At 37.4% G+C, this 14,317-nt stretch overlaps 1 protein-coding gene across 3 annotated transcripts in view; it reads left to right on the forward strand.

Annotated features, from left to right (window-relative positions):
- LOC134670345 (uncharacterized) overlaps positions 1 to 14,317 on the forward strand; it is a 70,115-nt gene that overhangs the window by 40,354 nt on the left and 15,444 nt on the right. For all 3 annotated transcript variants that reach the window (XM_063528160.1, XM_063528158.1, XM_063528159.1), the window contains exon 2: positions 5,493 to 5,576. In XM_063528160.1, coding sequence (XP_063384230.1) covers positions 5,493 to 5,576 — 84 coding nt within the window. The remainder of the gene's footprint in view (positions 1 to 5,492; positions 5,577 to 14,317) is intronic.

Below are 14,317 nucleotides of genomic sequence, written 5' to 3' on the forward strand. Positions count from 1 at the left end.
ATTCCATTTTTCGGATTTTGGAATCTTGCGCTTGCCCCCTTGTAAAACAAAGGCTACAAATATAATGACCACCAAAAAATACATTGGTACCCTAAATAAAAAAATCATGCTTACCAAAAAAAATTACTGAACACCAAAAAAATAAGGCCTAAAATTACAAATGTACCACCATTTTAATTACGACTGCACTTCAAATTGTATTCGAGTACCAAATATATTGAATGATTACCAAAAATCATTAATGATCACCAAATCTTGAAGACCAAATAAATGAGATATTTTCACCTAAATAAACCACTATGATACCAAAAAATTTATACATATTACCAAATAAAGTAAAATGATGCCAAAATTACTAGCCCCTCCCGCTCAACCCCCGTACCCCGCACCGAATAACTTAGGTAGGCATACTGAAATGCTACTAGAAAAGTATGTTAGGTTAGGTTTGTACTGCTATCAGTTAAGTGGGCTAGGTTAACACTGCGACCCTTACAGAAACGAATTGCTACTAGAAAAGTGGGTTAGGTTAGGTTTGAACTGCGACCCTTACAGAAAAGAAATGCTACTAGAAAAGTGGGTTAGGTTAGGTTTGAACTGCGACCCTTACAGAAACGAAATGCTACTAGAAAAGTGGGTTAGGTTAGGTTTGAACTGTGACCCTTACAGAAACGAAATGCTACTAGAAAAATGGGTTAGGTTAGGTTTGAACTCCGACCCACACAGAAACGAAATTCTACTAGAAAAGTGGGTTAGGTTGGGTTTGAACTGCGACCCTTCCAGATAAGAAATGCTACTAGAAAAGTGGGTTAGGTTAGGTTTGAACTGCGGACCTTACAGAAACGAAATGTTACTAGAAAAGTGGGTTAGGTTAGGTTTGAACTGCAACCCATACAGAAACGAAATGCTACTAGAAAATTTTGCTTTGCTTTAATAGGATAGCAAGATTTAAAAATTTGGTTATAATTTTACATTAAAATGGAGTTCTAATTTTGGTGGTCATTTACTATTTTTGGGTTTACAATTATTATTTTGGTATCATTTTATTTAATAGGATAGCACGATGTAAAAATTTGGTTATCAATTGACATTAAATTGGGGTTTGAAATTTGGTAATTATTTACAATTTTTGGGTTAATAATGATTAATTTGGTGTCATTTCCTTTAATAGGATAGTAAAATGTAATAAAATTGGTAATCATTTCACATTAAAATGGTGTTATAATTTTGGTAATCATTCATTATTTTAGGGTGGTAAAGTAGATTTTTTTGGTATTAAATTTTATTAAATCTGGTGATCAGTTAAATAGCAGCCTAAAACAAATAACTATTTCACATAGCTCGGGCACAGTGACAGCTGTCAACTCCGTACGATTTATAACCTTACCTAAAACACAGAATAAATAATTGTACTAGGTACAGAAGACTCACTCTAACAAAACGCGTCTGTTACGATCAGGACACATATGGCCGCTAGGTGGCGACAGCGCCACGCGCGGCTTATGGCTTTCCCCAAAATTGGTGTGGAACGGATGTACTTTTAGCTACCTGTAGCAAAGCGACGAAATTGCGGAGTGAGCCACGCCTGCCTAAAACGCAAAATTGTATTGAGATGACGACGCTTAGGTATATACCCAAGCTTTACTTTAAGAAAATCTAAAAATACTTAGAAATATTAGTTAAGTACATTAACTCATAGGTCTACTTACCGATATATGTCCCTATAATATTTATTTATTTATATATTTTAGGCGCAGCCTGGGACCGCATGCAACCAAAATAATTTTTCAATATCATTTTATACATCAAATTCCGAATAACTGCCGTATTCGAACTTCAGGATATTCACAAGAGACGACACGTACTAGATCCATTCTAGATAGTTACGTTATAGTTTAGATATCAACTAGTTCTCTTTTGCAGCGTAATTCGGGCAACCAATGTCGCTTTTACGTTAGATAGAGTAATATATCTATTAGATGTGAATTGGATCTCTAAAGGCCAGCGCAAACCGGCGGAGCGCAGCGCAGATCACTTTAAAATTATCAATGTATTTTCTTCCCTATTTCAATTACCTTCAGGTATAAATTTAAATGCTTTGAGACCGACCTCGGAGCATCACGGAGGATTCTTACTCCGCGGCATCGAGGAGCACGCCAGAGGATACCGCGGCGGCAGGCGACGGCATGCCGCGGGATCCCGCGGCATGCGCCGAGGCCTCCCGAGTGAGCCGGAGTAGCGCCGGGACGACGGGGGAAAACTCGTACATACTAGTCACTAATCCCTTGTGATAGAGTACACGCGGCGGCATGCCGCGGCATCCCCCGGCCTGCGCCGAAGTGCTCCGTGGTGCGCCGACCGCGAGCGCCGGACTGCGCGGGCGCTCGCGGTATGTCGGGTCGGGGGATTTTACCTCGCCAGTGTGCGCTGCACGGCGTAAATGCTCCTCGGTGATCTGCGCTACGCTCCGCCAGTTTGCGCTGGCTTTAAGTCATCTGTGGAAATCGTTCAAGAGTAGGAATATCTCCAGAATCGCGCAAATGTCAAACTTGACAGGTTTGATCTTAAACATAAAAGATATCTAAGAGATGTCTATTTCAAAATCCGAATCGGGCCCTAAGGTCCCTCTTGAAACAAAGAGGTTTAAGTAGGTTCAATACTAATTCGATATCATTTTTATACGTCAAATGCATGCTACTGAAAGTAATTCACTTGAAACAGAGGGTTAAGTAACTTTGCTAACTTGGATAAAAGAGCTAGCTTTCTGAAGTATCTTACTTAGTTCTGTAAGAATTACTTACATAGTTCTGTAAGAATTAAGTAAGAAAATTACGTCGAAATTCAGGAAAGTTTTGCACAGAATTTGGAAGCATTCTATTCCTTGGTCTCACGAGCAATATAAATGAACAATTTCAGACTTAAGGTGTTCATTTAGCTTCGAAACAGCAACAATAATCTCAACATTACCTAACAAACAAAACAGACTCGAAATTCCAAGATTTCTCATGACGGTATACACTAAATTGTAACAAAATCGCCAGAAGGTGCATTTCAAAATATTATCTCCAATGGAGCCTCATTAATCCAGCCTGGGTGCAACGCTTTATTATAATTAAAAAACTATTAAAATAAGACTAAATAAATATAAAATAAAACTATATTCAATCTAAAAAAGGCCCCTGCGGCATAGTACCGAAAAAGCTGGCAGCATTTCCTCTCTGGATTGTTAAACTAATACGCTGAGCGACGAAGCTGCCAGCTCTTCTGTCTCCTGTGGCGTCTCAGAGTCTCTTCGACAGGTCTTTGAAGAGACTCAGACCGCCAGGGCCCCACGGACCAAGGGTCTCAACGCCGAATGGAATCGGCGGCGAAACCGCTGTATTTCCCTGAATATTTAATTTAATATTTATAAATAATTATAGCGATTTTTGCCTCTTCCTCGATATTAAGCGCGAAATTAGCTGATGGCTGTATAGATTATTTTTAATGCTAAGTTATTTATGTCCTTTGTTTAATTAGTACCTATTACAGTAATATATGGACAATGTCTCTCATCGTATGAAAGCTAAAAGATCTGCAACTAGCTTTAACCGGCGTCAATGAGGTCAATCAAAAGTTCAAATGTCGCTCAAGTTATGCGGGTACTAGAGGAAACTTCAATATACCTAACAATGTAAGATTAGCCTTGACATATTTCTCGTGCGGCGTGCGTTGGTATCCGAACTTACTTGCTGGGGCACATTACTCTCAAGCATTTGAACCGAAAGAGTGAATGAATTTTCATGTTAAAGTAGGTCACTGTTTATTTAAGAAGCGGGTTGAAAGGCTTAAATGTAATACCGTCAATATACTCTCACATCTTTCTACTACTAGCTTTTGCCCGCGACTTCGTTTGCGTGGAATTAGTGACAGCAGCTAAAGTAGGTATAGCGCCTGGATAATGCTAATAGCAATCATTCAATTCGCGCATTGCTTACTTCAATTATTAGGCAAATCATTAACTCTTTCAATTCCACCCCCCTTTGGATTCTCTTAAGGGATGATTTCCGACATAAAAACTATCCTATGTCCTTCCCTGGGACTCAAACTATCTCTATACCAAATTTCAACTAAATCGGTTCAGCGGCTTAAGCGTGAAGAGGTAACAAACGGACAGACACACTTTCGCCTTTATATTATATATATATATATATATATATATATATATATGTAAGTATGGAAGTATGGATATGGATTTATTGCAGAAGTTACCGATACCTACACAATAAAAGTTTCATGGACAATATACAGGGTGATTCAGGAGACGTGAGCAGGACTAAGACTGCGCCTTTTGTAAATTATAAGCAACTGTTTCGTATCAGTATTAGTGAGATTAACGTTAATTTTCTACTCGTGTTGAAAAAAAAAATTAATAAATTTATTTACGACATGCATGGTCACCCTAAAATTAGAATACTAAACTACTAATATTCTGTGTCAAATTGATTGTCATCACTGTCATCACGGTCTGGTTACTTTTGAAAACTCGTATCTCACTCAAGTTTGACAGTTTATTTCTTCGTAATCAAATGCTGTCATTACGGTTAAAGAGGTTTTATGGTTAATTATCGGGTCTTGTAGGGTAACCATGATTGTAGAGAATTAAATTTGCCCTCACCAAAAAGTTAAAAAATAGGAAAAATTGTGGTTGTTTCACCTAAATACGACGGTGATCGGTCAATTATCAGTTACTGAGTGTGCAGGATTAGTCCTGCTCACGTCTCATGAATCACCCTGTATAATTTAATCAGTAACTTTAAGCTACCAAATTAAATTGGGGATTCTCCTAATTTCGTGGTTTTCATCAAAGCAAAATTAACTTCAAGGCATTTTGGCTATATCGGATTATACAAATTCATGAATGTTTGAGTGAATTGCAAGAGTTATTATAATTTTATTTTATATAACCATAAACATAATTAATAACAAACTTAGAATAAAATTAACCTAAAATTATAAAACTACCTAAAAACTAAAACTAATACCTAAAAAAAATATATATAACATAATGTGGGTGATCTAGCCGAATATGTATATATTAGGCTAGATCACCCAGGTCCGAACCCTGTGGAAGGGTTCCCATAAGGCTGGCTGCGTTCCCCCTTTGGATGGCTATGCCGATCCGTTGGGCGAGGAACGAGCCAGCCTTACGGTCCCCGGTGACCTCAAACAAACAAGATTTGATAGGTCCTTTTTTCATAAAACTATAATCACATGTAACTTTGAATCTGAACAGGTTTTAAACCCTTTTATTGGCAAATAAAAAAAAAACTCCTGAGTCGCTTGCATCTGATAGACGAAAATAATTCTCTTACAAAAATATACCTATTTCTTTTTAAGTTTTCCACTCATTTTTTGAGAAAAGCACTACATCGTAACTACCTCGAGTGGGTTATGGGAGTCAGCAATTCCTTTTGCCCAGGTTTTTGTAGTAACGTACTATTATTTCATTTCAGATGACAATTATTGGGAAAGAAGAAAAGCAGCTTTAAGAACGAAGCGACATGGACAGCACAAAGCGAGGAGACGAAGACAAATCGGTTAGTAAATACTATTAACATATTTCATTTTATCCTTTTTTTTCCTTTGTCATGAGACATTTTTCATGGGACAAGCTTTTGGAGTCAACGACAACAAACTCATCCATTGTTTCAATGACAGTTATTAGATCACGGCAAAGAGAATTTAAATAGAGTCAAAGTAGAGAATTGTCCAAGTAAATTTTGTAGTCAGAGTAAATTTATTGCCATCTTTCGACATATGATTAATACTTTAACGCCATTTGACTTCGATCCTTATTTTTTCACTGATATATGTTAAATTAGTTAAATACCTAAAATTATCGCCATTTACTCGAGTATAGGTCACATGTAAGGCGCTATCTTTTCGAGCGATGACCTTTAGCCTATATTCGAGGGCACTGGAAAATTCCCGATAGAAAATCAAAATTGGTCCGACAATAATACATACAAACCGAGGTATTTTACGGTAGATACACAAAGGAATAATTTCACCCATTCAGAATAGCACACACACGGGACAACTTCGATATGCAGTTCCCAAACGAATTTACCCTTTGTATAAACCAAATAGAGTTCAAATTAGCCTGGCTACACAGTTGGACAACATTGAACGCTATGAGGGTCCGTATTGAAGTTAGGTTCGAGTAAACTTCAACAAGCAGAGAATGTAATGCAGCATTACAAGCTTCAAACCATGTACAAGAATGGGAAACTCGCGTCTGCGGGTTAATATTACCGTTAACCTTTTCACCGCCACGTCAATGAAGTAATAAAGTGTCGTCAACGCCATGTCAAAAATTGCACGTAAACAAAAGTTTGTTTGACTAGTCATGACTAACCACTACACTTTATTTTTTACGGTATTTCTAATTTCCTACTCAGAATCACGATCTTTCGATTCTTAGAAATTTATTACAATTATTAGAAATTATTATCAAGAAGTAGGTATCCCCAGATTTTTATTATCACTGCTATATTTTTGAAAAAAGAATAGAAATTTTAGAACATATTTTTTTCTTTCAGTAAGATCAAAAGAGCTCGTTATACTGAGACGGCATAAAACATCTCAAATTTGAAAAAAAAGTATGGTGTTCATTTTATTTAAATAAAGTAGCCCGCCCGCACCGCTTTTTTTCTTATATATTGCTAGCACTAACTTTTGAGCAGCAGTTTTCATTGTTAAGCTGCCAAAACTTAGCACATTTTTCAGAGCACGTGCTTAGGAATGCTGAAAGTTTTCGGCTCTAAATTCTACTTTCCAGTGAATGAAGAAATTGTAAAGAATTTTAATAATTTCCTTGAGATTAGGATTTATTTATTGAATACCTATAGTTCGGAAAATCGTAGTTTTTAAATTGTTTTACTTTACTTTATTTTGACAAGATCATAGATTTGGAATTATATTTCTTTTACAAATAATATAAAGTTAGCTCTTTCACAATATATGATGTTATCCCTAAAAATTCTGATATTTGCTACAAATTGGGTAATATCGCAGTACCGATCTAAATTAAAAACCGTATCTGTATATTATATTTTTGATTTAAGAGAATATAGGCATGTTGTTTCCAAATGCTCAGACCAGTAGATATACCAGTAATAGTATTATAGTAATTCTTAAATAAATATAATTGTCATTGTGAACCTTTTCTCATGTTAGATAGTTTTCGTTTGTCACTAATAAAAACTTAGTAAAACAATATCTCCAATTTCTGGCATAAATGACAGAGAAAAACTATGATATGTACAGAAACGTTGATAAGTAAAACAATAAAAAATACGAATAAACAAAACCGGACAAGTGCGAATCGAACTCGCCCACAGAGGGTTCCGTACCTTTTAGTATTTGTTGTTATAGTGGCAACAGAAATACATCATGTGTGAAAATTTCATCTGTCTGGCTATCACGGTTCATGAGATACAGTCTGGTGACAGACAGACGGACAGTGGAGTCTTAGTAATAGGGTCCCGTTTTTACTAGAGATGCAACGGATAGTTGTTTGGCCGGATACCGGATACCGGATATCCGGCCTAGACACTGGCCGAATATCCGGTATCCGGCCGCCGGATATTCGGCCGGCGGAACTATACCAACATTTCGGTTTTTCAGGTGCGCATTCTGCAGGTTTGACCTGTTTCCTAGTAAATGTTCGCGCGGACTCATTTCTAGGTTCGAAATGAGTGCGCGTGCAAGTCAGTGGAATGATTAAATTGTTTTAAAATAATAAACAAGTACGATTATGACCGTGTCTGTTTCTTAAATCCAATTTGCTTACTCCGAAATCAAGCAATGCTACTATCCGGTATCCGGCCGGATAGAAGGTCACTATCCGGTATCCGGCCGGATAGTAAAACAGTGGCCGGATAGGCCGGATACCGGATATCCGGTGCATCTCTAGTTTTTACCCTTTGGATACGGAACCCTAAAAAATGCCTAAATCTATTAAGATGGTACTTTTCCGCCTAAACCTCGAACTCCGACTGACAGTGACTGTTGGCAAGGCTATAATTAATGTCTACCCGCAACACAGATGTCACAAAATGAGATGTGGGTTGTAGGCGTATCTTGACATTTTCATCTGTATTTATACAAGATCCTGACCAATCGTAATTAACCTCTTGTTTGTGTATGATGAGGCTCATGACCGAACTTTTAGTCATCTTTTTGCATTTTTTAGAGAACAAAATTTTTCTGCTTCAGCATAACCGGGGTTTGAACCCACGATTTTTGACCAGCACAGACAAATTTAATGAAAGGTCAATTAGATTATGTTATGGATGTTATGAAACCATACAGGTAATGTATGAAGCGGTAAGTACAACGCTATCTAGGTAACTTTCTGAGGCAAAGGAGCAGACGATATATTGAATTGACGAATAGGAAAAAGGTAAAATAATGAAATTCAATCGCGTTAACCCGTTGATTACATGAAATTACATATCTAGTTATATTATACATGTAAGACCTACTGTTGTACATACCTATGTTTAACAAATAAATAATTTGGAATTTGGAATTTGAATTCGCATACGAATGAGCAATAAATTTTGAACGAATAATGAATAAATATTTAGGATATTATGCAATGCTTTGCTTACCCAACTATACCACCACATTGCACGCAGAGAAGATGGCCGATGGGGTCGAAAAGTGCTCGAGTGAAGACCACGGCCTAGCAAGCGCAGCGTAGGACGTCCAGCCACAAGATGGACAGACGACCTTGTTAAGGTCGCCGGAGGACGCTGGATGCGGGTCGCTTCCAACCGGTACGAATGGAGGTCCAAGGGGGAGGCCTATGTTCAGCAGTGGACGCCTTATGGCTGAGATGATGATGATGATGACCCAACTATATATCAACTGCTCTCATCGAACAAAGTAGCTGGCGCTATATCTCTTCCATTATTTAATCGATAACTGTCTAAACACTGTAATAGAAATCAATCTATTACTTCCCAATTCTGGTCGCAAAAAGGTTTCTTTAATTACGAACGTGCCTTTTTCTTAACAGCCGGCCTAGCCAAGGCACATAATAAATAATAGTAGGTACTACCGTACAGAAAGGACACTTCCTACAAAACCGAAGAAGACAGCGATGCAGGGACGAATCATGCTATAACTATCTAATGTATGGTACTATCCCTTTTGGCTATTTAGGGTTGTCAAAATTCAAGTCATTACCTTATCTGTGGTAGTGCATGCAAAAGGACGCCAGGTGGTGCCACCCTAATAATAGCTCGGAGCAACGCTGAGCCGAACGGGAGCCGAGTTTGCCCGAAAGGAGGAGTGTCGCCCCACAGGCCAAGGTGACGATCGCTTGCGCTTCGCTACCGAATCGCTTTGTGGGCCCGATTCGGATTTTGAAATAGACATCTATTAGATATCTTTTAGACATCACCAAGATACGATAACGATATGTTTAAGATCTAACCTGTCAAATTTGACATTTGCGCGATTCTGGAGATACTCTTGAACGATTTCCACAGGATATGACTTAGAGATCCAATTCACATCTAATAGATATATTACTCTATCTAACGTAAAAGTGACATTGGTTGCCCGAATTGCGCTACAAAAGAGAACTATTTGATATCTAAACTATAACGTATCTAGAATGGATCTAGTACGTGTCGTCTCTTGTGAATATCTTGAAGTTCGAATACAGCAGTGTGTCTTTCTATCACTCTTCCATATTTGTGTGACAGTGACAGTTGCGTTTCGTTTGCTACGCCAATCGGTAAAATAATGGCATTTTCATAGAAATTTGAAATTAATAATGACATTTCCACACTTTTTATTGCAAATGCCATGCATAATTAGCTTATCTATTGGCTCAACGCTTCTGCCAAATAATTATTTTAATATAATTCCGACAGCTCTGGTTGAACTCTTCACGTCAGTGTCCGAAGAGGTCACGTTTAATTATAATAATAATTGGGCCATGGACAAATTCGTCACGTCCCAACGGACCACAATCAATTAGTTTGGCTATGTATGTATTTGTATACGTAGTTAAATAAGTTCTACACGGACGGTACGGCTAAAATATAATAAAAATACTTTGTTTTACTTTTTTTATATAGGAGACAAACGAGAAAACGAATCGCCTGATGGTAAGCAATTACTGTCGCCCATGGACACCAGAGGGATTGCAAGTGCTTTGCCGGTATTTATATATAAGAGCCTATCCATGAACTCAAAACAAAAACGGCTGTTTTAACTTTGGACGCATAGATTGACGAATCCAGCAACATTAAAACTAGTTTGATGAATTCAAAAGGTACTTAAATACAAAATATAGTAAGTCGCGGCCTCCTTTTTTAAATATCTTGCGTTAAATTTGAATAATCACGATTATTTAGCAGTGGCGCTAGTGTGCACGTTAATTGGCTCTTAACAAATTGCGTGTCGGAACCCGCTCGTAGGTCCTCATGACTCGCTCTATACATGAAAACCACATGAAAATCCGTTAAGTAGTTTTTGAGTTTGTCGGGAACATACAACCACACAGACAGACGCGGCGGGGGACTTTGTTTTATAAGGTGTAGTAATAGTAATATTTGGTAAGGTAAACGTACTGGTACTGTTGCTCGACGCAGTCCCAGTACATTTCATCTTGAAACTTAAGTCATTGTCAATAGAGGTGACAGCAAGGTATCATTTATTGGGCATTATAGCATGTCGAGCACTACGTTTACCTTACATAATTTCCGAAAAACTCATTAGCACGTTGTTCTTAGAATAGAGCTCTGTAACATGTTAACAATTCTGTTAACTCAGTACCCAAGGGAAATTTAATTCAATTTCATGAATGGAAAAAACCTTTAATCGGCTCGGTTTTCCCATGACGCCAAAAGTTATATTAACCGATGACATCCTGCGACCAATTATTTTTACAAACTTTGTTGCACAAAGATAAAAACATAATATGTATACAATCGGGTAGGGGAGTTCTTGACTTGAAATATTTTATAATATTTAAAACTCACATAATTAGTCTAAAGTTAATTGATTCTATTGTGTTACCAGGTTACCACAGTTAAGCCATTTCTATATAAGTTAGATGCATTAAAGTGTATTAGCGTATGCTTATAGACTTATATGTGTACGAATTAAGTACAATAAATACAATACAATACAATTTACATAGTTAATTTTCGTAACACAAATGAATCAATTTAGTTAATCACAGCTTCTTAACTGCGCTACGTACAATTTTTTTGCAATTCACTCATACACTATACTTATTTTTTAGGGTTCCGTACCCAAAGGGTAAAACGGGACCCTATTACTAAGACTTCGCTGTCCGTCCGTCCGTCCGTCTATCCGTCTGTCTGTCACCAGGCTGTATCTCACGAACCGTGATAGCTAGACAGTTGAAATTTTCACAGATGATGTATTTCTGTTGCCGCTATAACAACAAATACTAAAAACAGAATAAAATAAAGATTTAAGTGGGGCTCCCATACAGCAAACGTGATTTTTGACCTAAGTTAAGCAACGTCGGGCGTGGTCAGTACTTGGATGGGTGACCGTTTTCTTTTTGCATTTTTTTCCGTTTTTTTTTTTGCTTTATGGTACGGAACCCTTCGTGCGCGAGTCCGACTCGCACTTGCCCGGTTTTTTTGGTACATCATGGGGGAACAAAAATCATTCTGTATATAACTGAGTACTTGTCTAAATATGTTTTAATATTGGCGCAAGCATCCTTTGGCCCGTGCCACCATTTCGGTACAAGTTGCTAAGCACCCTTTTCGCAGAAGGTTAGTCTTAACGATCCCATAGCTCGTGCCAAACCGGTTTCTGCCCGGGAAATCCACGGAATTGGGGGCTTTTAGGGCCTCTGCAAATAACAAGCTTGTATTTGGTACATTTATTTACTTCAATTTAGAAATATTTATTGTAAAGCATTAGAAATTGAATTTAAGGCAGAATAGAAGAACATAGAGGCAGAGGAAGACCGAGACGTGCATATATTGACCAGGCCAAAGAGAAAATTAATGTAGTGACGTATCAGGAGCTCAAAACAGTGGCAGAGAAAAGAACGGAATGGCGAATACTCCACCGACAAGAGCTAGGCTCTTAAGAACAATGATGATGATGATGATGATTAGAAATCAGTCTCATCGGAAGATCAGCGCTGGAAGTCCGCATCAACATGCTGAGATGGCGCCATTTCGTGGCACTTTAATCTTATTTTGTGTTTTCTTTTATATTATGTATTGTCTCGTACAGGGTGATTTCGGGGTCGTGGAGCAAGAGAGCCAGACATCATACAGAATCCAAAGATGAGCCTAATGATGTTGCTAATTATTGTTTATCACCAATAATGATGATTATTTTCCAGATGACAAGTAGGAAAATACAATTTGGTGACCCTACTCAATGTGACGTCTTGTAGCTTTCCATACAGCGTATGTCAAAAGTCATAGGGTGACCATAATTACTTAGTATAACATTAATTTTACTTGAAAAATAAGAATAATTAAAGTAATTATAACACGACCGAAGGGAGTGTTTTAAATCGCCACTATGAACGCAAACTGCATGTGTAGCTAAATAAGTCTCTTTTGTAAAAATAGAAACCGGCTAAGTGCGAGTCGGACTCGCGCACGTATGGTTCCGTACCATTATGCAAAAAATGACAAAAATCACGCTTGTTGTATGGGAGCCCCACTTAAATATTTATTTTATTTTGTTATTTAGTAGGTATTTGTTGTTATAGCGGCAACAGAAGGCTCTCACGGTTGTCGAGTTACAGCCTGGTGACAGACAGACGGACAGACGGTCAGCGGATTCTTAGTAGTAGGGTCTATAAATAGAGGGTGGTAGTGGTGGTGGATACCTTCAGAAAATAGAGTCCCTTTTTATGTAAAACGATCGTTTTCTCTGTTCCCGAGTATACTATTATAATTCGTACCTACATTAAAAAAAACCAACAAACAATTAACCCAGTTGCGGAGGCGTTTATTCCCTTTATAATGTACCATTAATATACTAACTGTAACATTAAAAAGAGATAATAAAAGATGGAGAGAGAACAAAAATTTAATGAACAGTATTATGCAACTGGGTATAACTGAAGATGTTCTTGGTTCTCTATAATGTCGCCACTCCGCCTGCAAGTGGCAATACCTACCTAGAATGCAAAGCTTTAAATGCAATAGGTAGCAAGAAACAAACAATGCAAGAAATATTCAACAACATAAAATATGATATAACACTTTAAACTCTCGCGTTTTGTACACATATAATAAAATAAAATAAATAATTGTACGTCGGTAGAATATATGTGTACATATATTTAATTACAACTAAGCAAGCAAGCAAGCTGGTGCAACTCAGCTGAAACGTCGGGATTTAATGTAAAAACAATGAAAGTATATCGCGGTGAGACCCGTTTGTGTAATTAAATATAAAATATGATAAAAATCTTATATCACAACAGTGTTTTGTTATATTTCTATATATACAACTTTTCGCTAGCAGACGTTTAAATATCTACTACTAAATTGAATTGAATTATTGACTGAGCGTGCAAAATAAACTTTCATACCTAGTCAACTGTTACTTTGTAGTGATTATAAAAATGAACGACATTTTTATTTTCGTAGCAGCAAACATCAAACTCTCTCTTGTATAATTTAATTTCTTAAACGGCATCGTTATAAACTTTGTACAAAGTAAAACTTCACAATCTCTTCAGCACAGCCTACGAGATACTGTACAATAATTTATATACGTACGTAACTAGAAAAAAGAAAATAACATTCACCAGACATTTAAAATGAGTAGGTACTGAACATAATTACAGTTCTAGTCTTCATTAAAAATTCTTTTAAAAAGTCTGACTCGGCATTTTGAATTAAGTATACTTATGTAACAAGTTATTAATTTGTGCAGAGCACAGACAAAACATCCTCCAGACTGAGCATAGTCGCGCTACCCCCTCTACCACGCTTACGGTAATTTTTTACTCCATGTTCGAGTCGAAAGTGTCTTTGTGTGACGTCCGTGTCTTTGAACGGACCAATTACGGCACGGGACTTCGCTCACCTCGTCCCGCGCACTCCCGCATTTTTGGCATCATCGGTTGCATGAAATAATCGCTTTTAACTCGGTCTAGAGGATTCCTAGTATATGGTGCAGAGCTAAGCGAAACGTACATAACCCTAATTATTTCAAACCTAATAGATATTTGCTGAATTGAAAGGACGGTAAAGGAATTAAGCGATAATTTAATAATAAACCCCTTACTATT

The sequence above is a fragment of the Cydia fagiglandana genome, chromosome 13, assembly GCF_963556715.1.
Source record: "Cydia fagiglandana chromosome 13, ilCydFagi1.1, whole genome shotgun sequence".
NCBI lineage: Eukaryota > Metazoa > Arthropoda > Insecta > Lepidoptera > Tortricidae > Cydia > Cydia fagiglandana.